The 27,696-nt window shown below is 57.8% G+C and overlaps 1 protein-coding gene across 1 annotated transcript in view; it reads right to left on the bottom strand.

Annotated features, from left to right (window-relative positions):
* CELF6 (CUGBP Elav-like family member 6) overlaps positions 1-27,157 on the bottom strand; it is a 90,584-nt gene extending 63,427 nt beyond the window's left edge. The window contains exons 1-2 of the mRNA XM_075007278.1: positions 26,923-27,157; positions 16,626-16,708 (exon numbers count right to left, since the gene is read on the bottom strand). Of these exons, the coding sequence (XP_074863379.1) occupies positions 16,626-16,708; positions 26,923-27,157 (318 nt within the window). The remainder of the gene's footprint in view (positions 1-16,625; positions 16,709-26,922) is intronic.
* Between the last annotated feature and the right edge of the window lie 539 nt (positions 27,158-27,696).

Here is a 27,696-nt window from a genome sequence, read left to right as displayed (position 1 = left end):
CAGCCAATCAGTGGGCTGGGAGGGGCTGTCACGCAGGCCGGGTGGTACTTCCTGCAGACCTGCAAACTACCAGCCTGAGCTGGTGCTAGCCAGGTGGGTTCTTACAGTGCATGGGTGCATGAGGGCCCATTTGAGCAGCGAGTGCTCCACAGAAAGAACAAGTCTCTCCAGTTACAGACCCCAGCCCTGTGAGCCCGTGGGCCTGGCCCTCTGCTCCGGCTCTGGGTCCCACTGTGAGAGTCTCTGTGGGCTGAGGCTTGCAGGGGAAGGCAGGCTGCCGGTTCACCAGCCAGGCAGCAACACCCCAGTCAGAGCAAGGTGCCTGTCGTCCGTGTGTCATCGTCCCCGCCACGGGCTCTGTGCACAGGTGGGGAGCAGCAGTCAGGATGAGCCAGACACACCCATGGGCTTTACAAGTTGCTCAGCCCAGCCGATCCTACCCAGAATGCCCACCAGGGATTGCAGTGGGGAGTCGGTTCTCGGTGGCAGGGAGCCTGGCACTCGGTAGAGGCAGCCTAATGAGCATTCCCACAGCAGGGCCCAATGGGTTCTGCAAGAGGACAGCTTTTCAGGGCAGCAAAGCCCCCAGACAGACTGGTCCGGGGCTGGGGGAGGGTTCCCTCAGCTTTGTCTTCTTGGAGCCGCTTGTGACCCCTGGTACCGCAGTCCGTGGCCTACGCCTCCTGCCCATACCACACATGCCAAGGACGTGGGTGGTGCCAGTGTCCATGGGCACAGGCAGGGCAGGGTGGGCAGTGGGGCAGGGCTGGTGCAGGGGGGCCAGACCGTGTATGCAGGACACCAAAGCAGAGCCAGGGCTGGAAATTGGATTCCCTGCCAAGAACATGACTGGCCCTGCCCCCGGTCTGAGCAGAGGAGGCAAGAAGGCACTGTCCTTTCCATCGAATGGTGGGGGAAGACACCACAGAGCTCCCCAAGCTGCAGCCCGGCTGCAGTTTAATGAGAGCTCAGTGTCTCTCCAGGGGAGAGGACATGCGGTGGAGGGCTTTGGAGACGGCTGGGCACTGCTGGGAGGAACCAGGCAATGGCTCTGGTCAGCGGTTCTTTTACCTCCTCAGGCCCCCCTCACCCCTCTCCTGTGGAGCTGAGCCTGCCGCCTGCCCCACGCATGGCACAGAGCCCCAGACTCGCTCGTGAAGCTCAGAGCAAGGGCCTCCCACGTAACTGAGCGTGTGTCTGCACCAGGCCACACCACACCACAGGGGTCCCAAGCCTCCATCACTGCAGCTAAGAGAGCAGCTCCACTGGCTGGTACCAACAGCAGGCTGTTATCCGAGCCCTCTTCTGCCAGCCGCTCTCCAGGTAGCCTCTGGCTAACATGTAGCCCCGCACTCCTCCTGTTCCAGACACCACCGTACGTCCCCCAGTAAAGCCTTGTGCTGAGTCCTCCACCTCCCCAGCATCTCCCCCGAACTGTAACTGCCTCCTTCGCAAGCATGCACACGGCCCTTGGAATCACGTGCAGCTCATGGGCTGCCTAACCCACCTGGTCCCTCCTTATCGAGGAAGCAGATACCCATTGATCCAGCCTTCCGGAGGCCAGCCAGGACACTGAGTCTAATCTCAGCCTGAGCCCGCCGCACTCCAGGATTGCTCACGTTTACAGACAGGGGCTATTTTTAAACCCGGCGTTTAGCGTGTGCTGTGTTTGCTGGTTGGGGTTCACAGCTAAGCCTCACACAGACAGCCATGGAGCACAGAGCCGCTCCCGGAGGAATGCAGCACCCAGCCCAAGAAACAGGGCGAGCGATACAGCACTACTCAGGGATGGACAAATAGCCGCTGGCCAAGCTGGCGTTGGCTGCAATCCCAAAGCAGCAAAGGCATAGCTGCCCATCAGCTTACATTAGAAAGAAGAGTTCCTCGCCCGACGGGCTGCTGGGTCTCCTGAGCCGGCAGCGCACCGAAAGCTGTTTCAAGCACAGGGCAAGTTGCCCCTGTCGTCTGAGTGGGGCGTAAACCCTAACGATGGATAGGGAGCCGTCAGCATTGCTGACGGTCTCCCTGCTGCTCTCCAGGTTTCCTGGCATGGTGGATGCAGCTGGTACTGACTCTTGGGAGGGAAGGCAGGACACGCGACGTACAGATATTTTCACTTCCCCAACCCTGGTGTTGCCTCTCCACTTGCCATGCTTCCAGCTTTCCTGTGAGTCTCCGCAAGGCACATTGCATGTCACGCCATGGCCAGGGCACCACAACAGCCTGGCTGTTCACCCACGCTCTTTGCCTGCAGATCTCAAAGTCCTTCACACCAGCCAATCACTAACCTGAGCCTCATTTCCCACATGGGGAAACTAAGGCTTGGAGGGGAAAGCACCCCCCTAAGCCATGGGGTGAGTCAGGAACAGAACCCAGGTCCCCAGACCTGGAGCTCCCAGTGCCCTGAGCAGGCCCAGCCAGCTCACTTCACCTGGCCATTGCACCCATTCAGTGTCAACAGAGGGAGCTCGTCGCTGGCCATGGGGAGGGCAGGGCGCCCACTTGCACTGCTAATTACGAGTCAGAGCGTGGTCAGTTAGCCCGCTGGGATGGGGATCCCTAGTCACTTAAGGCACTGGGATCTTAACTCTAACCCATGACATGTTAATGTCCCACCATGCTGATCAATGCCTTTATCACCCTCCACAACCCGGCCCCAGAACAACGTAGTCTCAGGCTTGGCTCGGCTCAGGCAGGGAACTTCCCCTCAACGGCTCTGCCCCTTCCCCATTGCCTGCTACAGCACAGACAACGCTGCCTGTGCAAAGAGACAGCCTGGCCAACCCTACTCACGTGGCCCCGGTGCTCTCCCCAAGGGTGCAGAACCAGCCCTGGCTGCGGTGGGAGGTGGAGGCTGCAATTCCTTCCAGGTGGCCCTTCGCAGAGAGCCTGCTGCCTGGCCTGGCTGGAGGGGCCATCTCTCAGAGCGGTGTAACACAGGCCCAGAGCCAGCTCAGGTTCTGTCAGAAAGGGGTCAGCCCAGTGCCTGGGGCTTAACTAGCTAGGGGACTTGACCCTGCCCCCCGCTTCACCACCCCCCACCCCTGCAGCATGTGGCGGCCAGAGGGCTCCTCTCCCCAGTGCCACTGGGCAAAGGGTAGGGGAGGGAGGGGAGCAGAAGCCATGCAGGCGGGCGTGGGGAGGGTGACCGAGAAGTGGCAGTGGGGCAGTGTAGTCTGGAGGACGTCTGGCACAGCGGGGGCACAGGCTGACTGGGTGCGGGCAATTGGGGCAGGGCGTGGGGGGCAGAGCTGGAGAGCGCAGGCAGAGGATGGGGTGAGTGTGGAGGGAGAGGGGTTGGACCAGTGTGTGAGGCTGGGAAAGGCAGGAGAGCACACGCCAAAGAGATTGTGTGTGTGTGTGTGTGTGTGTGCGCGCGAGCATGCACGCGCACCTCTCTGTGTATGACTGAATGTGTGTTTTAACTGTGTCTGAGACTCTGCATGTGTATATGACTCTGTAACTGTGTATGACATTGACTGTGTGTGTGTGTGGTTCTGTGTGTATGACAGTGACTGTGTGTGTGTGGCTGTGTGCATGACAGTGAGTGTGTGTCTGTGGCACTGTGTGTGACTGCAGATGAGCATGGGGCCATGTGACAGACTGTGACACGCAGGAGTGAACTGAGCAGGGTGCAGTGGGAGGCAGAAGCCAAGGGGGCTGGGTGCAGTAGCTGCCCCGACAGCCCAATCCCCATGCAATGCAGCAAAACCTGCCGTGCCTAAAAGGTAATGTGCCCTGGAATCTTTTCCATCCATGGAATAAATTTTGTTGTGTGCCCTGAGGCATGCATGGATGTGCACCACCTGGAGACACACAAACCTCGCTGGGGCACCCTGGTCTTCAGCTGGGTGTCATTCGCATCGCTCCTTGCGTGGCTGCCTCCCAAGAAAAGATGTGGGGGACAAACCAGCTCCCTCGTCTGACAGCAGAGCTGGATTGTTTTGGGCCAGGGTCGGGGGCTGGGCTTGCCAGTGTCAGCCGGGCTGGACGATCCAGCAGATCCCACCTGTCCAACCCCTCTAGAGTGGAAATGTCTCGTGTCGAGAGACCCAGCGGTGCAGCTCCGTGGTCTCAACGACGGATGAATCAGAGAGCCCAAGCCAGCTAGCGGAAATTAATGGCTGGCTTCCCACAGAGTACAACGGCAGCTGTGCGGGCCCAAGTCGCTAGGGCCTCCAGACTCCAGCACCACTGGCCCCCAACCTCCCCCAAACCAGAACTACTCTAAGCCCAAGAACATTTGAGTTCCCGTTTGTGTCTTTGCAGGCACTTGGCTCTGTTCTAAGCTGCTTATGGGTCCCTGGCCCAAGGGCTCTCAGCAGCTCACAGCCCTGGCTACCTTTACCCTCTTGCCCCCGGCAAGGTGGAAAGCTGAGGCACACCGAACCTACGCAACCAGCACGAGATCACACCAGAGGGAATTAACTCCTGGGCCTCCCGGTCCAAGGTTAGTGCTCTACCTGCTGAAGAATATGGGGCTTTGTGACACCGCAGCTGAGAGCCTCACAAAGTCACAGGAATCTAGGAGCCAGGCACTGCCAGACTCACAAGAGAGTCCTGAGAGTTGGTGCCACAGCTGGGCCCCATCCCAGGCTCCACGCAGCTGCGGATTGCTCCCTACAACACACTGCCGAGTGCTGGGTCCGGACTGGCTGTAAATGGCTCAAGTGAGAGGCTCCCGCCCTTTTCCTTGTCCCCCGCTGAGCAGCTCTCACTTCTCTGTGCCCGAGGGAGAAGAGACCTCCTCCAGCCCTCACAGAGTAGAGACGACAGAGTCAAGGCCTAGCTAGGCAGGTGAGCTGTGATCAGACATTTACACACCCTGCAGCTGGTGCGTTCCTGCTTTGTCGCAGTTTGGCCACACTACACACAGCAGAACCGATCTGACCCTCCGAGCTCCACGGGTGCCTTGCCGCAGATGCCAGCAATGGGGGGAGCAGGCCCGTCACGGCCTGCACGTATTTTCACACCTGCCCAAACTACTCACAGCCACGTTTCACACAGGAGAGGGCACCTGCAGGCAGAGGGCAGAGCAGCTCTTCTTTGGCCTCCCACTGCGATCCCAGCTCGCAGGTCTCTGTGTTTTCCCACTTTCAGCAAGGTCACTAAATACACAATCCAACCTGCCTCGAGGTTTCCGTCCCACTCAGAAGCAGGGTTCCAGCTCATTTCTCCATCCATGGGTGGAATAAATTTTGTCACATGCACCAATGCATGTGCTATGTGCACCACCTACAGACACACGCTGCAGGCTGTGGGTGCTCTGTTCATCAGATGGGCAGCACCTGGCTCTCCCCTGCAGCAGCCACCCCAGTGCTCAGCTCACAGGGAACACTGCTCAGAAGTATCTCTGAGTACAAATTGAACCTCTCTGGGCTGGCACCCTCGGGACCTGACCAGGGCCAGATGAGAGAATTTGCCAGAGCACAGGCAGTCAATATTGCCTAGCACATCACTAACCCTTCACTGCTCACTGGGGTCTTAGAAGACACTTTGGGGTAAATTACAGCTAAACAACAGCACAGACCACTGAGCCAGGACTGGTAGCTGGAAGCAAACTTTATGGGACCCTGGGAAACTTGGCCACACCCATGAGAAGTGGTCATCTGGCTCACTAAAATCCTGCTGGATTACTACGGTGACCAACTGTCCCGTATTTGGCAGGATGGTGCCGTATTTGGGACACCTTTGTGTCCCTACTTATTTTTTAAAAGGGATGAATTGTCCTGTAGTTAGGCCCCTGGAGGGGCTCAGGGTGGGGCCAGGAGCTCCCACAGCCACCACATCCCCAGACGCCTGAGCAGGGAGCACCCACAGCTGCTGCTTTCCCGGGGCTCCAGGTGGAGGCCGCCTGTGGCTGCCGCTTTCCCAGGGCTGAGGGAGGTAGGGAGCGCCGGCTCCCTGGAGCTTGGTGTAGCCAGGAGGAGCTGCCCCTCCCCCAGTCCCAAGATATGGTCGCCTTATGGATTACGGATGTTGCCAGGCATCAGAGTGCCAGATTAGAGAGGTTCAGCCCATACCTCGTATTTGCATACACAGACATCAGTACACAGCCGGGCTGACTCCTGCCACCAGGCAAGATGGTGTGGGGGGGCAGCTCTGCACCCCAGAAGGGGTGGGACCAAAGGCAGAAGGGGTGGGGCTTAGGGCATTCAGCCTTCAGTGCCACCCAGACCACAGCACTGGGCTCCTCACCCTCTTTTATGCCATGCAGAGCGGCAATTCAAAGGGGCCTGGCCCTCTGGCTGCTGCCTCCGTCAAAGTAGCAGCAGTGACGGATGGAGCTCTGGGCCCCATTGACATGCCCCCCGCCATTGGCGGGCCGGTCAGCACATTGATACCCCTGGTGCTTCTCTGTCCCTCCAAGAGAACACTGCGTATTTCTGGGAGGGGGAGCTGCATTTCCTAGGAGGGGGCAACTGCCCAGCCAGCATGTCCATTCCACAGCCCCTCCATGCCAGCCCCACTGAGCTGTGGGACCGAGGAAATGCTCTGCCTCGCAACCCTTCCTGCGACAGCAGGAATTGCAGAGCCCACGGCAGAGAGGGACCGGATGCCAGACCCACGCCCAGGGAGTGGCAGAGGAGCTGCACAGAGATAAGCAAAGTGCAGACGTCTGTCAGTGACCCAGCGCTGGAGCCGAAAGCTCCTCTGGCCATCAGCTCCAGCCCGAGTCAGCGCCTGCTTGACAGCTCCTGGCCGTGCGCCGTGAGTTAGACAGAGGTGGATGAACTTACAAGAGAAAAGATCGGATCCAATTTTACCCCAAGATGAACAACTTGTCTCCTGAACTGCAGTGGTACCCGGCACCAGGCACCAGCCCGATGGGCACACACCTCCGGAGCCACTGACAGCTGCCTGCAGCCTGCACAAAGACAGCGCCAGGTGAGCTGCGGGCCTGCAGCCCAAGGTGGGCTCAGCCGTTAGTGCAGTGCTATCGCTTACTGCCTGCTATGTACCCCTGGGGCCGCACGCTCAGGAGCCTTGCCGAGTGGCCGGAGGCGGCTGGGGCCAGCCCAAAGAAGACCAGGGTGTGCCAAGGAAGAGCCCTTCCCGAGTGCTTGGCTCCACTGCCCAGTCCTCTGGGCTGCAGTGCAGGGCACCGCAGCACCTAGGCAGGGTGCTGCTGCAGGCAGCTTCGGATTATTAAATGCCTTCTCTGGCCCAGCTCGCTCCAGCTTAGAGTTCCTGTCAATCCAAGACATCTCCCCACCACATCTCCGCGTAAGGCTACCTACTGAGGGAGGGCAGCACTGAACCCTTCCCAGTCCTGCAGCACACACGTCATGCACACACCACCATGTATGACCTGTACACTCCCCCCCAGCTGCATGCAGCGCACGCCTGCTGCCCGCGCCCACAAGCTATCCACCCCAGGCTCTGAGCATCCCTCCACCTCCTAGGGCCAGATGCTGGCACTGCATGACAAGCGATGGAGCTCTCCCAGGAATGGCCAGATGGGGTCAGAGCGAAGGTCCATCTAGCCTGGTGGCCAATGCCAAGTGCCCCAGAGGAATGAAGAGAACAGAGACTCGAGTGATCACTCCCCAGTCAAACATCCCCAGCTTCTTGCAAACGGAGCATTGGGGCACCATCCTGGCCCCTCCTGGCTCAGAGCTGTTGATGGACGTGTCCTCCACAAATTTACCTAGCCTCTCCTGGTCTTCACAGCATCCTCTGGCGAGGAGTTCCACAGATGGCCTGTGTGCTGTCTGAAGAAATACTTCCCTGGGCTTGTTCTGATCCTGCTGCCTCTTCATTTCATTGGGTGGTCCCTAGTTCTTGTGTTAAAGACATAACTCTCTCTTGATAGCGGCCTTATTCTGTTCCTCCCTCTGACGCCTCTTACACTGGCCACTGTAGATGCACTCTCTAACTCACCTCTCTCTCCTCACGTCCCACGGGTGCACTTGCCTGGTGGCTACTCCCAGGGGAAGGCTGAGTCCCAGGTACCCTCTGGCTCACACAGCGGCACCGAACACCCGCTCCTAGACCCATGCCGGCCTGGCCAGTGTTTTCCCTGTCTTTTGTCAGGCTCCCCGCTGGCTCGTTAACGACTGCGTCTGTGCCGCAGCATTTTGTGAAGGCCTCTCTCCCGCTGTAACCCTAAGGGAAGCTCTGCAGCCGGGGAGGGCCAGGGGGGAGTTTATAGGCCCAGCGATTTACTTAGCCAACCAGCAGCACTATTGATTTTTATTTAGGAGAATAATTAAATATTTATTTTCACTTTGTTACGGGTGGGAGGTCGAAGCCCATATAAGGCAGAACAGCACACACGGGAGAAAATCAATGCTCCAGTTTGCGGCTTTTGGAATAGTTCATCTCTGAGGCACCAGGGCCAGAGCTGCCCTTTCCCACCCAGCACCTCTGAGCTGCCCCGTCCTGAACTCCGCAGAATCCAGCGAGCGGCTCCCCAGGACGTTGGCGGGAGCAGGCCTGAGGGAGATGCCTGGCTGGGACTGAGCAGGAGGCAGAAGTTTGGGTGGAGTTGCTGGGCCTGGCCCTGCTCCCCAGGAAGTCAGGCTGGGATCCCCACCTGCTCCCCTGGTCTCAGCTCCCTGCCTGGACCAGCAGGTGCCTCACAAGCAGCCATGACTAAGCCAGCACAAAAACAAGGCGTGCGGGGGGAAACCATGGGCTAGTTTCATGCTGCAGGGAATTGCCACCAGGGCAATGTCTGGGGCAGCTTCAGCCACTGCAGCACTGGCCCTGGTATGGCAGATAGTAGGGAGAGTCTGCCTCAGTTTCCCCTTTGTTCACCCAACTCTCATTTAGCCCTGGGTCTGGCAGTTCCTTCCTGACATCTCACTCCTCGTCTCCCCCTCTCAGCGTGGCAAAGAAGATAATGATCAGATCAGAAGCCAGTAAGTCTGCAACAGGTCAACAGTTTAGGGACTCAGGTGGGGTTCAGACCCCATTGGCTCACGAGCTTTGCTAACTCTTCTGCTGGGGGTGGTAGGGGAACCCACCGCTGCCCAGTCTTCCAAGCTCCAGAGGAGGGACCCAGTGGGGGAGAGTTAAGGCTGGTTTCTCTCAGTTCCTGGCTGGACTCACTGCCTGTCCTTCTGAGCTGCAACCTTCCCTCCTGGTCAGCTTCGGTCACCAGCCGGCCTCGTCTCAGGAGCTGGGCTCTCTTAGCACGGCTGCCCCTGGAGTGGCCAGACCAAGAGGCAGCGTCACCCTGATTCTCACAGCTGCGCTCAGGTCACAAGCAGGCGTGTGCAGATACTGATGGGTTTTGGATCAGGCCAGGCAGGGGGCCTGAATCAGGCCCGTGAGACTCAGCAGGAGTGCTGGGGAGGACAGGAGAAGCAGAGCCCATGGGCCCCCCACTTCAGGCCCTGCTGGCTGCCCACTGCGCAGCCCCGTCCACCCCCACCGAAGAGCCGGCGCGCCAGGACGCACACACAAAAGGGACACATAACAGAGGAGATGGAGCCATTCAGAGACTAGGAGCTCTGGTCCGGCAGCAGCTCTGGACACCAGGCTATGTCCTCAGACGGCTGGGCCTGCTCCAGGGAGGACTGCTGCCGGGTGCAGATCCCCTGGCTTGTTATCAGAAAGAGGATGTGAAATCCCATCTCCTCAGACACGCAGCCCTGCTCATCCCCAGCTGAGCGCCAGCGTCTGGCCTCTGCAGTGCTCTCCTGACAGCTGCCTGCTCTGAGCTCACCCCGGAATGAACCTTTCCCCCCTACCTTTAGTCCTGCATTGCTACGCGCATCCCTGGTGCATGGTGCTGCTACGCCCCGACCGGCAGCTGTGACGGTGGACCTCCAGGCTGCTCTGCCATCATCCTCCTCGCTCCGCACATGCTCATTCCACACACCCACACTTAAAGGGAAGGTGCACAATGCTGCAAAGCCACCCAGGCCCGGAGTTAGCCAGGGCTCAGCTGCCGCCCGTTCGGAAAGCTGGCCGTTGCCAGCAGCCATTTTGACAGAGGCTGGTAGAGGCTCACGTAAAGCAGAGCGGCAGGGTGGAGTCAGGCCAGGCCTGTGCACGCCGAGTTTGGGGCAGTCGTTTAAGAGAGAGGAGGCATCAGGGGAGACTCAGTCAGTGTGTGAACACATTGACAGCACACCCTTCAATCCAGCCAGGCTGAAGCTAAACACGCAGTCCAGAAATTAGGCAGGAAGAGGGCAATGAGCCACTGGGTGACTGACCGAGGCTGGGGCAGATTCCCCATCGCTGGCAATTTGCCATTTCAGATGTGGGTATTTTCCAAAAGATGGTCTCTCGTTCCAGCAGGGGGAGGTTAGGGAAGCCCTCAGGCCTGGCTCAGGATCCCGGCCCATCCTGGACCTAGAAGAGCAGGTTCACCAACCAGCTGCCTGTTCCCAGCCTGTGACATCGGGGTGCGTCCTACTCTAGGGGAGCCCTCCTGGAGCAAGGCAACCAAGTCCCAGCGGCGCCCGTGCTAACCAAACAGGCGATGGGCAGAGGTCTCACCCCGCTGCCCCAACTCTCAAACAGAAGGGGTGGGATTTTTCTGCTCAGCCTGCTTCGGAACCCAGCAGTGCTGGGCTCGTCGAAAGCGGGAGTGTTTCGGCCGGACCAGGGAGCAGCAGAGAAAGGTCTGATGCAGGTCTGCACCTAGGCTCCCATCCCAGCGGCTGAGTTCAGACCCTTCCCAGGGAACTGCCTGGCTTGCATTCCTGGAAAACACCAGCCCCCTCCAGCTGCCTGGCTCCCAGCTAGCCAGGGTTCAGTTCCTTGCTGTGCTGCTGCCTCTTTAAGAAAGGAAAGAAGGACAATTCAGGGAACTATAGACCCGTCAGCCCTACCTCAATCCCTGGGAAAATAATGGAGGGAATCCTCAAGGAATCCATTTTGAAGCACTTGGAAGAGGGGAAAGTGATCAAAAGTAGCCAACATGGATTCACCAGGGGCAAGTCCTGCCTCACCAATCTGATCAGCTTCTATGACAACGTAACAAGCTCTGTGGACATGAGGAAGTCAGTGGATGTGATACACCTGGACTTCAGCAAGGCTTTCGATACGGTCTCCCACAACATTCTTGTCCATAAGTTAAGGAAATATGGATTGGATCCTGGGCTTGATGGCTGGGCCCAACGGGTAGTGGCCAATGGCTCAATAGCTGGATGGCAGTCTGTTTCAAGTGGAGTGCCGCAAGGCTCGGTTCTGGGGCCGGTGTTATTCAACGTCTTTATTAATGACCTGGATGAGGGACTGGGTTGCACCCTCAGCAAGTTTGCAGATGACACAAAACTAGGGGGAGAGGTAGATACGTTGGAGGGTAGAGAGAGAATCCAGAGGGACCTGGATAAATTGGAGGACTGGGCCAAAAGAAATCTGATGCGGTTCAATAAGGAGAAGTGTAGAGTCCTGCACCTGGGGCGGAAGAATCCCAAACATTGTTACAGGCTGGGGACCAACTGGCTCAGCAGCAGTATGATGGAAAGGGATCTAGGGGTTATGGTGGATGAAAGGCTGGATATGAGTAAACACTGTGCCCTTGTAGCCAAGAAGGCTAACAGCATACTGGGGTGCATTAGGAGGACCAATTTAGACCAGATCTAGGGAGGTAGTTATTCCTCTTTATTCGGCACTGGTGAGGCCACATCTGGAATATTGTGTCCAGTTTTGGGCCCCCCAGTATAAAAAGGATGTGGATTTGCTGGAGCAGGTTCAGCAAAGGGCAACAAAAATGATTAAGGGTCTGGAGCACAAGACCTATGAGGATAGGCTGAGGGATTTGGGCTTGTTTAGTTTAGAGAAGAGAAGACTTAGAGGTGATTTAATAGCAGCCTTCAACTTCCTGAAGGGGAGCTCTAAGGAGCAGGGTGAGAAAGTGTTCTCAGTGGTGTCAGATGGCGGAACAAAGAGCAATGGTCACAAGTTGAAGAAGGAGAGGTGTAGGTTAGATATTAGGAAAAACTTCTTCACCAGGCAGGTGGTGAAGCATTGGAATGCGTTGCCTAGAGAGGTGGTGGATTCTCCATCCCTTGAGGTTTTTAAGTCCCGGCTGGACAAGGTCCTGGCTGGGATGACTTAGTGGGGGTTGATCCTGCTTGGAGCAGGGGGCTGGACTAAATGACCTCCTGAGGTCCCTTCCAGCGCTATGATTCTGTGATTCTGTGATCCCCTCAGAAACTGACTTAGCAGCTTGGTGCCTCTGTTTCCCCTCTGGAGCTGAGATCAGTGACACTTCCTGACCATCTACGTGCTTAGACTACATGTTCTTTGGGGCAGCCCCCATGTTATAGAGTATGCTGCCCTATACGCTCCCCCTGCTGGCTGAGCACAGGGCTGCAGCCATGTCCTGCCTCAGTTTCCCTCAGCAGGATTCTTTGTTTCCCCCAGGGATTCACAGGGAACGGCCCATCCAGAATGTTATTGTCTTCTGGGGGTAATGAGCTTTTCCCACCCTGGCTGGGCGTCTCGCAGCCTACCCTCCCAGCTCTGTTCCCAGCCCTCTCGGTTACCTTCAACCCACTCCACCCTGGGAAAGGGACTGCAGCTCCACAGGCCTTCCTGGGCCTCTCACAGAGGCTTTGCTCCCTGTGGACCCTCTCTACATTGCCTTCCACTGCAGCCCACGTATGTGGTCCAGGCTCTAACCTCCCCAGCACCAGGCCTGCCCTGAGGCTGGGTGGCAGCTGATTACGGCACAGATGGGGTGACTGAGCAGAGCTGGCTAGCAGCAGGCCATCCGGTTACAGCCTGTCTGTGTGTCAGTCCAGCACCAAGCACTGTGGGGCCCTGATGGCAGCTGGTACGTCGACACTGCAGAAAACCCCAAAGCCAGGACAGCAAGGCCCAGCCAGGCTCATGCTGTGGTGCAGTGACACACTGGGCCAGTGCTCCCAGCTGGGTTCAGAGACCAGCCCCGGCCCAGTGCCAGAGCCCTAGGGAGAATGGCCACATGACTCTTAGTGCCGGATCGCGCGCCTGCCTCTGCAGGACTGGCTGGGAGAGGCCTCAGCGCTTCCACAGCTTGGCCTGGGCCCTGCCTTCCAGCGGGTGACAGGGGCCTCATGCTCCCAAGGAGCTCCACACCCAGAATCCCAGGTAAACACCTGCCCACACACGCCCATCAGGCCTGGCTGTCTGCTGCCTGCAATTTCCTTCCCACACGGCATGTGGGGCCCACATGTTTCCAAGGCAACGGCAGCAGTGCACACTCGTGCGGGGCACGAGGAGCGTCTGTAATTAGGTCCCCGGCCCCAGCTGTCAATCCCCATCGAACAGGCTCCCATTTAACTCCTGGCTGCTGTAATTAGGGTTTACTAAACAGAATGTCAGGCAATTAGACCAGCAGGTCAATAGCTCTGCACACAGCCTCTCCTCCAGCGGCAGGCAGGCCTCCGCTGGCAAGACCCACACAGCTTCAGAGCCGGGGGAGCGAGGCTCCCACCTGCCGCATGGGAGTGACCTTGCTGGAGCCACAGAGCCAGGCTGGGGGCTTCTCCCGCTTCCCAAGCAGCTGGCTGGCTGGGCCCTTGGGCAGAGATTCCAGGGCACAGCCAGGCCCAGGGTGCTCTGCCAGCCATCCAGTGAGTGGCCTTGGCCTTGGGAACTGGGTGCTGAGGGTGCCATGCTGCTGGAGAGGTGATGGCAAGGGTAGGAGATATATGGCTCCCCAGCAAAATTTCCACTTACTGACAAGTTCCTCACCCGAGCTGGCCTGCCATGCGACTATGTGCATTTAAACTGATGGCGAGTTCCTCCCCAGCTCAATACCAGCCAGCCCAGCACTGCGGGCCAAGCCAGAGATTGCCTTGGGGGCACGCCACCCATCAGAAGGCCTCTGCCCTTAGGGATGAGGAGTTCCACCCCAGAGGTGGCTGCATGGCCATGGTGGGCGCACTCCTGCAATCCAGTGGTGTTTTATTGCTGAGAACATCGGAACAGGCTCAAGCAGGGCCTGTGACGCTAGGACTGGTCCTGAGCCAGGGAAGTGGGCCAGGACCCATTCTGGCTTTCCTGGTGGCAGGCCAGGTGCTGTGGCTGGATCACTGAGAGTGGATCCATCCCTCCACGCCCTCCTGTTCGTGCTCCGCGAGCCAGCCTCCCTCCAAGGCATTACTTGAAGTCATTCCTGCCTGCCAGCTCTTTGGTTTGTTCCTTGTCAGTGCATGGGTGCTGGTGGGTCTGGTGGGAGGTGGAGGGAACACTGTGTTTCTCCTCTCCGGTCAGAAAGCGCTCCCGGAGGCTGGTTTCTGATGGGTCACTAACCCAGATGGAGCTCTCCAGAGTGTGTTTCTGTGGGCACAAGAGCTGCCTGTGGCTTTGGATCGAGTCCCATCCAGCCCATATCCCTGTCCTGGGTGGCCTGCGGCCCATCAGCATGCTGCCTCTGGCCCACGAGACATTTTGCTTACTGCTCTCCACTTGCAGAGCTGCCAGATTCTGCAGGTTCCCAGCCACGACGTTTTTTTCCTTCTTATATTACTCAAGTGACATGCATGTAAAGCCAGGGCAGGGGAAGCAAGGTGCATGGTGCAGAGGGCACATGACGTGACTGGGAGAGCCGTGCACGCCCTCTGCCTCCGATCACAGCACTGCTCCGGTTCAGCCGGCACGCCAGTGAAACTCCCCTCTCCCGGGAGACCGCCGGGGTTGTAACAATCTCGTGGCCCCTGAGGTGAAGGCAGCCACTGCGGAGCCCGAGGCTGCCCACTACTGCCGTACCCTGTCTCTAGCAGTAATCAGCACCAGCACTCCCCAGGACAGACAGATGTGGCTAATCTTCCCAGGTCTCACGGCGATCCCCAATAGCTGTTACCACTGGTGTGGGAGAGCTGATAACTCTGGGTCTAGCTGCACCGACAGCGCATCCCCTTGCAGCACTCCCAGCATTACCGCGCTCTTCCGCCTTTGCCCTCCTCCCACCACAGAGGGTGACTTGCTGCAGCCACCTGGCCCCCGATAAGTCGCTACCAAGCGCCCTTTCCCCCCTGCCCGCGCCGCCCCTTGCCTTCTCTCCTCTGCTGCCCTCCCTGGGCTCAGCTTCCTCCCTCTCCAGGGCTCCTTTGGCTGCTCCATGCTCTGTCCTGAGCAGCCACTCAAAGGCCTTCCTACCCAGAGCCCCACCCGACCCGAGGGGCACTATGGGTGGTGGTGAGATCAGTGCAAACTCTCTTGCACACTGGAATGTTCTCCAGAGGTGAGTGCACAGACCCAGGGAATTCATTTCAAAATCCAGCTCGTTACTGACATCTCTCCCCCAGCTCTAACCAAACACAAACTGCTCTGACTCTCCTTTAATACCCATATTCCCACAGTGCTGATGATATACTAGGCAGCTCACAGCCACTGAAGTAGGCTCAGTCCCCAAAGAAAATACCTGGGGGATGGTCATTTTAACCAGGCACCAACCAGTGTGCGAGTATCTCCCTGCACGCTGCATACATTCACTAACAAAACCTCGCACTCCTCTCCCTGTTTGACAGATGGGGACACTGAGGCACAGATCGATTGTGTGATTTGCACAAGGCCAGGGCACAGCTGAGTGTTTAAAGCATTGGACTCCTGACCAGCTACTGAGTGGAGGTGGAAAGGGCAGCGTGGATGGACAATACTGTAAGTGATCTCAGGCCAGGTGAGGAATACACACACCGAATGCCGTCATGGGAGTAGGAGGAGAGCCCTGTCATACCTGTGGCTGTGGCAGGAGACACTGGGGGATAAGATTTGGCTAAGCATGCTAGCAAGTTTGGAAGAGCCAGTCTATCACTGTAGCTTTTGTGGTGTATGTTCTCTGTCAGGGAGCTGTGGGAAGTGGCAGCGGAGTTTGTGCCCTGAGCTCTTTGATGGGAGTTAAGCTTTGTAGCAGCGCTGCCCCCGGGCACTGGAGTCTGGGCCCCAATCGCACAGAGGGGAATGCCTGCAGGCTGCCTGCAACCATGGCCTGCTGCACAGAGGGTAACAAACAAGCTGTACCCGGAATACACACAGCCTGTGCCCCGTCCGATGAAGAGCCAACTGGCAACACGGCAGCAACAAAGCAAAGCAACATTCACCGAGAGTCCTGCAACAGCACTAAGACCACTCACTGTTCCTTCCCTTCCCCGCCACACATCAGCCTCTCTGCAGTACAGAGGCTAGGACATAGTGGAGCAGCACTGACTGCAGCCGGCAGATGTCAGTCTTGCACAGGCATGCTGGAGAAAACACACAGCTGTGGGGCTGTTCACTATGGGCAGATCCCAGCTGGGGTACATGAGCAAAGTTTGGTGGTATCGACTCATTTCGCTCCGCAGAAATCAACAGAGCTGGGCTGATTCACACCCACCGGTACCCAGGTGAGTGCAGATCTGAGCAGACTAAGGTCACACTTAACACGCTGGGGGGCACAGTGGAAGCCTGGCTCAGGACGTCTCTTCTCTTCCCCGTCCCCATCCCCATCCCCTGCCCCTTCCCGCACAGGTGCATCCTCAGCTGACACCGCATGGCCTCTGCTGGCTCTTGTCTGACTTTGCAGGGCACAGCCCTGAGGGGCCTGCAGAAAGCTGGGATCTGCCCCACCCCACCCTGGCAAGCAATCCACAGCCCACAGACTGAGCAGTGACCCACGGTGTGCTGAGGCCACCCCCCACCACGTGGGGCTGCGGGCTCTGCCCCACCGACCAGCCCCGCAGACGGGAGTCACTTACCCCGGGTAAGGTCTTCTGCTCATGCAGCGCACTCTGGGCTTTCAGGGCAGAGTCCCGGGCACAGTACGTGAGGAAGGCACAGCCTGTGGTCGGGGGGAGAAGACAGTTACTGCACAGACGTCTCGCCAGATCTCCTGCCCCAACGGCAAACCCAGCACGCGCCGGGCCCAGCAGCTCTCCCAGCTGCAGCCAAAGGCACTTGCAGCACAGCGAGGGCGGGTGACATACACAGGCGAGTTGTGCTATCTGCCCACCCCCAGCCGCTCCTCAGGGGAGCACCAGCCAGGCAGATCGGAGAGTCCCACTGCTCTCAGCGACCCAGGACAGTGGCCTCTCCTTAGAACTGATGGGGTATGCACTGATGCATACCCCATGCTGAGCCAAGGTGGCACTGCCCTGAGCCAGGGAGCTCCTCACCCCCTGCTCTGGGCTGCCCGCCGGCTCTGCTCGGGAGGCTGAGGGCAGGGCAAGGTGGCAGGAGCTCCTCCTGGGGGTGCTGGAGGAGCCACACAGCCCAGCATGGGCCTGCCCCTGCATGGAGAGTGCACTAGGCCAGGGCACAGCAAACCACTCTCCTTCCTGGGCCACCAAGACTGGACAAATGGCCCCCATGGCACAAAGCAGAGCCAGAAAAGCAGAAGCTGTGCGGAGTGCCAGTACTCAGCGAGAGAGTGAGCCATGCACCACAGGGGCGGCTGCCATGCCGGGGGTCTTGCTCTGAAGGGGCTGTTTCTGCCTGCCCCAGGGGCTCAGCAAGGGCCCTGGTTAAGAGGCAGGTTAGTGGGGGAGTCCCAACGCTGCACTGACCCGTGGAGTGACCTGGGCTAAATCTGGGCCCTGCTCCGGGCTTCAGCTGCCCCACCCATTAAATGGGGTAATGAGCAGCCTTCCCTGGGAGCTGAACTCGGGCAGTGCCCAGGTGATGAGCAGAGCACCCACAGCCGGCAGCCAGTGTGTCTGTGGTGGTGCACAGCACAAACTTTATTCCGCTTGTGGATGGAAAAGCTCAGAGGTGCCCTGGCAATGAGGCCGCCCTCCTTGGTGCAGCACTGCAGGAGCCAGGGTCTGGCCCTGCTGTCACTAGGAGTCAGTCCAGTCCTGAGTGGAGCAGTCTCACCACAGCCACCTCTGCCTTGGCCCCTTCGCTGGCACTGCTGGGCTGGCTGGGCCCGGAGACAGATGGTAAGCACCGGGGAAGGACTATGGGACTTGACTGTCCCCCCAGAGCTTGGCACCAGTGCTCCCAGGCCTGCCTGCCCCCGGGATTGTGTCTAAACCATAGACGAGTTGATGTAGATTTGGCAGCTGTGCCAGGGCAGTGCCAGGTCCAGCAGGTGGTGGGCAGGCTGGGATCTCCTTCAGTCAGAGTGCACTAGCCAGGCCTGGTTAACTGAAATCAGCGAGCAGAGCCAGACACCCTGGGATTCACGCAGATCCCTTCAGATTAACAAATGGGCAGGTCTTGGCAGCCAAGGGGGATGGGATTGCACCAGGCTGTGGGGAGCAGGCTGCCCTGAGACAGCTGTCTTTGGGCAGCCCTCCCTCCCCCATGCCATCACCCACCACCACCCAGGGTCATGCCTCCCCAGAGAGGCAGGGCCAGCAACCTCCCTTCCCGCAGCTCTACCATGTTCCTCAAAAAGGCAGCAGATGCCCCCGGTTTGTATCCGCCTGGGGCTGCAGTGGGGCTGGCTGGGTCCCCAGAGCAGTATGGCTGGGCGCTAACCTCCCTTGGGACAAGCAGGGTTCTCAGAGCTATTGTCTCAGGTGCTCAGGCGATGCGGGAAAAATCACTGTGCCTGAGTCACGTTTCCAAGCTGCTCTTCTGATTGGCTTTTAATAAAATCCAACTTCCTCAGCTTGCTGTGGGAGCTTGGCCCCCAGCAAGGTCCCCATAGTGCCCAGGCAACCAGCCACAGCAGGGCTGTGACAGCTGTGAGGCACTCTGCCTGCCTGAACCTGGGCCCTTCCCAGCTCTCCCAGCACCCTTCCTCCACACAGAGGCTACCTAGTCCTTTCATAGCTCACACACTTCAGCAGCTGAGGGGTTAACAGACTGAGTCCATCCCAGCCGCTGTGGCAGTAGCTCCTGGTGAGCACTAATCTCAGAGGCTGGGGACGGGGAGCCTGGGTCCCACTCACCCCTGGGGTAATGCCAATGAGTACACCAGGGATAGATCTGGCCCCTTATTTCACCAGCCTTTGTCACCCTCTGTCCCCACACCCCTCTCCAGGGATCACTCCAGCTCTTCTGAAATGCAGCCATTTCTGGGGCAAGCCAGGGCAGCTGTTTAACAGAGCACCGCAAAGCTGCCCCTCAGGCTTACGCAGGACAAGCCAATCTCCGCTCGACGCTGCCGTGGGGAACTTGTGGCCAGGGCCCAGGGCTCAGCCCCCAGCCCTGGGAAAAGAGCCATGGGATGAGCTCGGGTGGCCAGGAACACTCAGGATCTCGCTTTTACGTCTCCTAGCGTGGCACCTGTGGGAGGCCAGGAACTCTGGGGAGAAGAGGTTTCAGTGGGTGCTGGGAGTCTGTGCCTCCCCCGCGGAGCTGGCAGCATGCCTGGTGTAACAACGCCTCACCAGGGTCCTTGGCAAGCCCCCGCCCAAGGCCTGGGGAGCTGCAGGATCTCCCACTCGCAGCCTGGTCTTGGCTCACTGCCCTGTGAGAAGTGTGCTGTGCTGTGCCCTCCTCCTGCAAGCCAGGGCTGTTTCCAAAGAGCCGTCCCCTACCTTCACTCACATCACCAGCTGGCTGGGGCAGCTCAAGTGCAGGGCAGCCTGGGAAATGCAGTCCCAAAGGCTCTGGGGAGGAGGATTCAGGAAGTGACTTGCCTAGGCTTACCCAGAGAGCAGTGATCACCCCCTGCCAGCCCTAGCTCACTGTGAGCATTGGGCTTGATCCCGGGGGCGTCCACTTCTGGGGTGCACTGGGACACCCAGCTTCCCCCCCACTGCAGAGAAGAACAACCCAGTGGGGAGAGGGCAGAGCGGAGCTGCTGCCTGCAGCTCCACTTCCAGCGGCCTTGGGCAGGGCTCCTCTCATTCTTTCCATCCTTGGTGCAATAAATGTCGTTACATGAGTGGATGGGCACCACAAACAGATAAACGCGCTGCCGGCTGGGGTGTGCTACTCAGCTGGCTGGCCTGAACCTCTCCAGGGCACCTGCCCAAGCTCTCAGCTTCCAGTGGACACAGGCCCTGGGCCCAGCAGCTAGCACCAGTATGGGGAACCATCCTGTCCCCAGGGTGGTTGTGTGGGGCTGCCCTGTGCCCTCAAAGTGCGGAGCCTAGGACAGCCCCCTGAACCATCCTCCTACTGCGGCCTGAGGGCACCAGCAGAGGCCCTTGGTGAAGGCAGCCTGGTCCCAGCGGCTCCAGGCTTGGCTGAAGCGCAGCCCACTCAGGACTCAGCGACTGTAAGCTCTGCCAGGAGTGCTGCGATCTCCTGCCACGCCCCACACAGACCCCAAACCACTGGCTCAGTCACCGGCGCTCTCAGGTCAGGGTCCAGCCTCTCCAGGTTACAGAGACTCAACTGTTTGCACCCCACCGTGCCCATGGGCAGCAGAAGGCAAAACCCTCCGGGGTCTCAGCCAATCACACAGAATTCCTTCCCGCCTCCACGCCTGGGGGTCAGCCAGCCCCTGAGCACGGGTGAGACCCCTGCAGCTGACACCCAGGAAAGACTTCTCGGCAGCAGCTCAGAGCCCTGCCCAGCCAGCGTCCCGACTCAGGCCGCAGGTTGTCGTGGTTACCATGGGACGGATGGACAGCACAGACAGGCAGACCCGTGACATGTAGAGAACATTGTGTTCCAAAGCTGGGGGAGGTAGAACTGACCCTGCGCCTCCCAGCTGCTCTGCTGGGCTGGAGGGAGATGCCACCAAACGGGTGCTGCTCCCTCTGGGCAGCCCCCCAGGGCTCATCCGCGTAGCTCTGGGTCCACATTGCGGAGGCAGCACAGAGGCTGACGCAGCCTTGGGTGCCCGCACGGCCTCTACCACTAGGTCGGTGGCTGCATACATCCTGCCTCCCTCAGCCAGCAGATATCTAGCCTCCACGCGCGGGTACCGCTCTGCATTACACTCCTGCCACTGGCGCCTTGTGGCAGCTGTCCCCGCGGGCACTGTGTGTCACAGACCTCCCTGGAGCTGGTAACCAGGGAGACCGTGTCACTGGAACCTCTTCCCCTCTGCAATGCCAGCCCCTGGAGGGAAAGTTCCCCTACCTCCCTATGGCCAGAGGGCAGCCAGCCCAGACCTGCCCTGCTGTCTGGCCCACGGGCTGCGCGTGCTGAAGGCAGCTAGACACCTCTCATTCTCCTGCCCTCACCTCTGCCTTCCCTTCTCTCCCAGCGGGCGAAGACCAGCAGTGGCTGTCCGGCTGGTGACCAGATGTGACACTCACAGCCCAACAGCAAGCCCGTGGTGCTTGGCCATCAGCTGCATGAGCTCAGCCCATGGCTCTCTCAGCCTGTGCCCCCCAGGCTCGTGAGAGCAGGCTCCAGCTGGCCCCTGGCCACGAGTCACCATGGAGTGAGCCAGCGGTGATGAACGAACTCCCCTCTCCTCAGAGCGGTGACACAACTGGGGCAGATGGGGACCCTGTAAGACAGACGAGCAGATCCCTAGGGCTGGAGATCCAGGGCCTTCCCTGGCCACCAAAAGTGCTGCATGAGGGAGCTGCCAGTGCATCAGAAGGGCTCTGCCAAGGAGCCAGGCTGGTGTGTCCTCTGGGAGAACACACTCCATCTTGGCCACCACGCCTCCACCCTCAGAGGGCACACACGCATTTCAGGGGCCATGCAACTGCTGGGCTTGCGCTGGCTGATGCTAATTCTGCATGGCAGGGTTCTGGTGTGCCCCTAGCTAAAGGGAGAGCCTTGCACTGGTCACCAGAGACCACTTAACCCTACAGAGGTCAGTGGACGTCTCTCCTCACCTCAGTGGGCTTTGAACTAGGTCCCCCACAAAAGCCGTGGTTTGCCAGCTGTCTCTGACCAGCAGTGTGATGGGACTCTGCCTGCACCGGCCTCTGTGGCTAATTCTTCCCACTCCTGCTAACGCCACCCGGGAGCCTCTGGCAGAACCTGGGATTTCAGGCACCACATCTGCTAAGCCATCTCACTGCAGGTCGTGGGATCACATGCCCCATGTCCAGCAGAGCTTGCCTGGCTGCTGAGCACATCAGCTGGTGGTGGCAAGGGAAGCGAGATCCCGCATGCCTCACATACCAGGACAGACCTTCCTCTCCCTCAATGTCCCTGCCCTCACAAGTCTGCCTACACCCACATCATGCAGACACATAGCTGTTGTATTTATACTCTCACACCCAACTCTTACAGCTATATTTGGTTTCCCTAAATTTCCCCTACAAAACTGTGTGCCTTGGTCCAATTACCTCTTTGTCCTGAATTGTAGTACCTGTCACCAGTCAACTTCCCAGAGGCAGGTGCAATTCTGTGGTGGGCAAAGGCAAAGCAATAAATACCAATTCATGGTCCCAGGGTTCACGTCTCCAGAAACCGCCTGCGACACATCATGCACCAATCCTGCCTTGCAAAGGGCACCATATACCAAACCAGGGGCTCTTACCCTGTTGCTATTAACTGCTATCAGTATGTAGGAAGAAAGCACAGTCAACATTGGTGCAGATTGTGCGCAAGTGTGGTGGTGGTGGGGTGTCTCCCTGGCACCGTGTCTATGTGCTGAAAGGGACAGAACTGGTGCTGCCAGTTACTCCCTCCTCTTCCCAGCACCTTTTCTCCTATCTTTAGACATTTGGATTCACTCTCCTGCCCCTGTCAGCTCTGCCACCGACTCTGGGGCCAGAGGCTCCATTTCAATAGCGCCTTTCAGTTCAGTCACCAAGCCGCCCCTGAAGGAGATGGAAGGAAGAGACCAGATCTCAGCAGGGCCATGGTAGGGAAAAGGTGTCAGTGAAGGAGGGAGCGGGGAGTAGGGGCAGATGAAAGATCCAGGAGGGAATGGGGCAGAGCAAGGAGAAGGAAGATGAGGCGGGGTGAAAGAAAGAGAAAATGAAGGAATACCAATTCAGAGGGAGTCAGGGGGCTTTTCTCTTCATTGTGTTCCAGGAGGCACGGTGGACAGCACTTAGTGCTGCAAGGGGAGGGTTGGCAGAACTCTGCCAGAAAAGGGGTGGACTTGTATTTTAAATGTAAGCAGGGAAGGGGTGTCAAACAGAAATCTTGACCTTCTCGGTCACCCCGAGTCCGGATGAGCTCCTTCCAGTGTTGAATGCTAAGCAAATGATAGCTAGATAGACAGACAGACAGGAAGTATGGGGCTAGACAGAGAGAGAGGATGGGTGGGGATGGACAGACAGAGAGATAGATAGATAACAAAATGTAGCCTTTTGCTACACTACAAATTTGTTATTGCATTTTCAGGACTAAATTACAATGCTGAATTTTGACATCTTTCCAAGTAAGCTCTTTGGGCATGATTCTGATCCCCTTTGTAGCACGTAATTCCGTAATTCTTATTGATTTGGAAAGGGCTGTGCACAGGGAGAGGTGCTATTCTCTGTGAGAATAGAACTGGTTTCTGCCCCTTTCAATATCAGATGCTTTGGCTTATGACTCAACAATGCAACTAGAGAAAGAGTGTGCAATCTGGCAAGCTCTTACTCATCTGAGTATCTTTGCCCCAGCCCCGTGAGTAGAGGCTTGCTCTTCTGTACGAGGGCTGCACAACCTAGCCTGAACTGTTTAGCTGTCTGGCTGGCAAAACTGCCATTGCGATTTGCCTGCCCAGGCACAAAATCTATCCCTGGACCACTAGCATGCTGATGAAATGAATGATAGTTCAAGAGTGGTTGACAAAAAGTATTAGCCAGAGCAAGCAGGAAAGGAGAATTTTGCCAGGCTCCTTGGACAATGTGCCCATCTTTCTCTTCCACTTATTTTATTAGGTCATATTCAAAACATCTTAAAGAGATATTAAAACAGCAGCAAAACAGTTTCCCTTCAAAAAAGTAAATATTTAATGAACGAAATTGACATTGATGCATTTTTAATATTGGCACAATTAAATCTGCCAGACGATTAAGTATTAATAATGCTTAATAAGTGCAATCAACTTGCCTTCAAATAGAATGAATTCAGGAGTGGAGCAACTCAAGGAGTGTTCCCATTAGAATGCAATGGGATAGACAACAGCAACAGGGGGCGGCCAATTCCGTTTGTTTAACAATGTTTAAACTTCCTTTATGTTTAATTTATTTACTCTCCTGTGTAAAGCAGGGAGATCACACACACACACAGAAATCATCTTATGGTGTTTTAGAAAAGCTGCTGATGTGAATTGAAAATATCCAATTAAGCTCTTTAGCTACTAGCCATTTACATCCCTTTCCTATCAGCTTTCTGCATTTACAGTATTTAGCATATCAAACCAATTCAGCATTCTGTAGATTTTGCAGGTATCTAGCTAGCTAGCTATCATCCTGAAATGTCTGATAGAAGCTCTGAGTGCACAAGCATAAGTTAAACTCCACTCCAAAGCTTAAAAAAATAAAGAAAACTAATTTTTAATGGGAAGAGTGTCTTACATGTTTTGGCATTTTTGGCATATTAGTTAGGGTTGCACAAGTCTGGTTATTTTGGGGCATGAGAAACAAGAGAAAGAAAGAAAGAAAGAAGTTGTATTCATTTTGTGTATTGAGATGTCAATTGCCTCCACCCTGCTAGCATTAGACAGGTAAACTAGACCTAGGAAAGCACCCAGAGAAGTGTCGGATGCTCAGTAACAGAACTGAGAGTTATAATGGCCAGAGAGCTGCCAGCTGTGGAACAGCCATCTATCTAGACATCATGTTAAAGGTTCATTTTGGCTCCCTCAATCTTTTGCTACCTGCATCCTGGAGTCTCATTTTATATCTTGGAAATCACTCTGTCATTTCCACCTGGGAGAGACATAAACTCCCATGTGCAGGTCTGTGCTTCCCCATCTGTCATCTGGTGCCTCTACCTGAACTGGGGCTCCTCTCAGGGCCCTACCTGGGAAATACTGGGAATGAAGGAGTAATGCACTCATGCACACTACAGGGTATTAACTCTGAAACTGGCAAGAGTGTCATGGAGTGTTCTCTGCTCGTGGGAGGGATTCTCTCCTAGGCAGAGAGAGGGTGAAAGCTGGTGAATTTTAGAACATGCCGTATCTTGGCCAGAGCAAACAGCCAGGATGACAAGGCCTCTGGTACAAACTGGTATAAGACCTCTGATATTCAGAAGTGTAGCTTTTCCAAACAGCCATCTGGGAACAGTTGCAAAGGAGGGGGGTGATTTTGTTATTTTTGCAGATGTTTGACCAGGGCAGCAGCCTTGGGGGTGGAGTACAAGAAGCTGAACTCCTGCCTGGCCAAGATGCAGCATGTTCTAAAATTCACCAGCTTTCAGTCTCCCTCTGCCTGGCAGAGAATCCCTCCCATGAGCAGAGAACACTCCATGACACATTTAAAGCTCCACCAAGATTTTGACACGCAAGTAAGCAGAGAATCCGTTATCAGAGTCAGATGTGGATCCTCTGCGTTTTACAGATTGGGAGGCAGTGCCTTTTTCCTTTGTTCCTTTTAAAAATACACACGAGCTGATTTTCAAAGACCTCGCTGGGGTGGATGGCGAATATTTATTGTATGACAAAGCCCAGCATTTCTGTGGAGGCACACTGACTCTGCTGCTTCCCCTACCCTCCTCCTTGACTGCTGCTACTCACTTGGTCTACCCTTTGCTTTCTGCATGCTGCTACTTTCACAACAGTTGCAAGAAGTCACCCAACAGGTAATCCTTTCCGGACTGCTTTCCCCTGGCTTTCAACATGCCGCGAGGTTACCAGCTGCCAGCTGATGACACATACCATTTTTTTCCCTGCATAATGTTGTTCCTCAACTGCAGTACAAGCCCAGCCCGAAGCACCCCATTATTGTTATTCAAAGGGGCCAAGGGGTTCAGTCTCTATTCTGAAGTGATTTTCTCTGCAGCTAGGAAACTGTACCAAAAAAAAGCCCCCCCTCCCCCCACATGGGCACAAGAACACCAACTTCTGAACACAAACTCAATTTGTGGCACTAATTTAAACCACTAGACAACTCACAGTGCTTAGACCACTCCTGGCAAGAGCGGCATGCCTGGCAGTTTACAAAAGCACACAGGTAGGGCTCAGCCCCACAAGAATTCAGGCGTGTGGTATAGGACCAGGCACCGTGCTCTTCATCTGCCCGGCTTTACCCCCAACACACTGTGCACAGCCCAGGTGATCTGGAGGTAGCTGGATGAGAATCGGGGAGGGGCTCTGGGTACAGGTTGGAATGCTAGGGGTGGGAGCCCCTCTCCCCCCTGAACACACACAGATCTGAGTTTGGGAAGCTGGGGGGCTCTGAGGGCAGCAGAGCTGGGTCCCTGGTGCAGGTGGGGTACAAAGGGACTGGGTGGGCAATGTGGGGTCTCTGGGTGCAGGCAGAGATACTGGGGCCAGACACTACACAGAGCTCATGACCCAGGTGATTGGGGGGGTGTCCTCAGGGGGAAGTTGACACTCTGCAGCCGGGGGTGCCAGGCCTGGGTCCATAACCCAGGGAGCTAGGGGCTGGTGCAGCAGGGATGGGTGAACTGGGACACCTGGGGGGCTCTGAGTATCTGGCCAGCCTCTCTCCCCTGCACATCTCCACAGGGCTCAGGCACCAGGCAATCTGCAGGGCAGGCAGTTTACCGGAGCTGGGTCTCTAGCTCAGGGAGCTGGAGGCAGGATCAGATGAGCTGGGTGGACTGAGGATTCAGGGGAGCGCAGAGTGTAGATGGGCTACAAGGCAGGTCCTAACCTAGGGGGCAGGTTCAGCAGGGCTGAAGGGGCTGGGGAGACTCTGGGTGCAAGTGGGGTACAGGGGCCTGCTTCTAGCCCAGGGCACTGAGGGGCTGGAGGACTCTGGGGGCAGGGTCCCATGCAGTCCCTGGCTCAGAGGGGGCTGAGGTGGCTCTGAAGGGTGGGGGCTCTAGGGGTGGCTCTGCGGGGTGGGTGGCAGCTCTGGTGGGAGGCTCTGGTGTTGGGGGCCCAGGGGAAGACTCTGGGTGGCTCTGGGGTGGTCGGGGGGCTCTGATGGCGGCTCCGGAGGCCACAGGGTGGCTCTGGGGCAGCCGTGGGAGGCTCGGGTCTCTGGGCAGCTGTGGGTGGGTGGCTCGGGGGGGCCGGGGCGGCTCTGGAGGCGGAGTTCCGGGGGAGTCCGGGGGGCGGGGGTCCGGAAGGCGGGGGTCAAGAAGCGTCCGGGGGCGGGGGCCCACCTTTGTGCATGCCGGTGAAGCGGTCCTTGAGCACGGTGAGCTCGTAGATCTTGCCGAACTCCTCGAAGAGCGGCTTGAGGTCGCCCTCCTCCAGGTTGCGCGGGATCTGCCCCACGAACAGCTTGATGGCGTCGTGGTCCTTCATGGCCAGGCCGGGCGGGCCGGGGCTCAGCCCGTTCATGCCGCCGGCGCTGTCCGCGGTGCTGAGCGCGGCGCCGCCGCTGCCCGTGGCCATGCTCGGCGCGGCGCCGCTCTGCGCGCCCCTCCGCGCCCCCCGCGCAGGCCCCCGGCCCGCTGACGTCAGCGGCCGACCCGCCACGAGACGCCGGATATTAGCATAATAAGGCGGCGGGAGCCAATCGGAAGGGGCAGCCGGCCGCAGGGCGGGGACTTGGAGACCGGTCCCGCCCTCCGCGTGCCAGGCCTCTCCCGGGCACGGGCCGGGCCGGGGCGGGGCCGGGCAGGGGGGCTGCCCGGGGGGTACTGGGAGGAGGGGCTAGGTAGTGGGTAGCTGCCCAGCCACAGGGACAAGGGGTACTGGGGGGTGGGGCTGCAGGGCGGGGTAGGACCCGGGTAGGGGAGCTGATGAGCACAGGGGCTGGGGCAAGGGGGTTGTAAGGTTTGGATCAGACAGAGAGTGGGGCAGGTGGTGGGGGCTGGGCACAGGGTGGTGTATTCAGCAGGTCTGGGTTCACTGGCGTATGGGGCTGCAGGGCAGGGTCCGGGTAGGGGATGGATAGCCAGGTGGCAGCACTGGAGGTACAGGGCTGTGGG

Source organism: Carettochelys insculpta, chromosome 12 (genome assembly GCF_033958435.1).
Source record: "Carettochelys insculpta isolate YL-2023 chromosome 12, ASM3395843v1, whole genome shotgun sequence".
NCBI classification, from domain to species: Eukaryota; Metazoa; Chordata; order Testudines; family Carettochelyidae; genus Carettochelys; species Carettochelys insculpta.
This window is presented reverse-complemented; position numbering and strand designations above follow the sequence as displayed.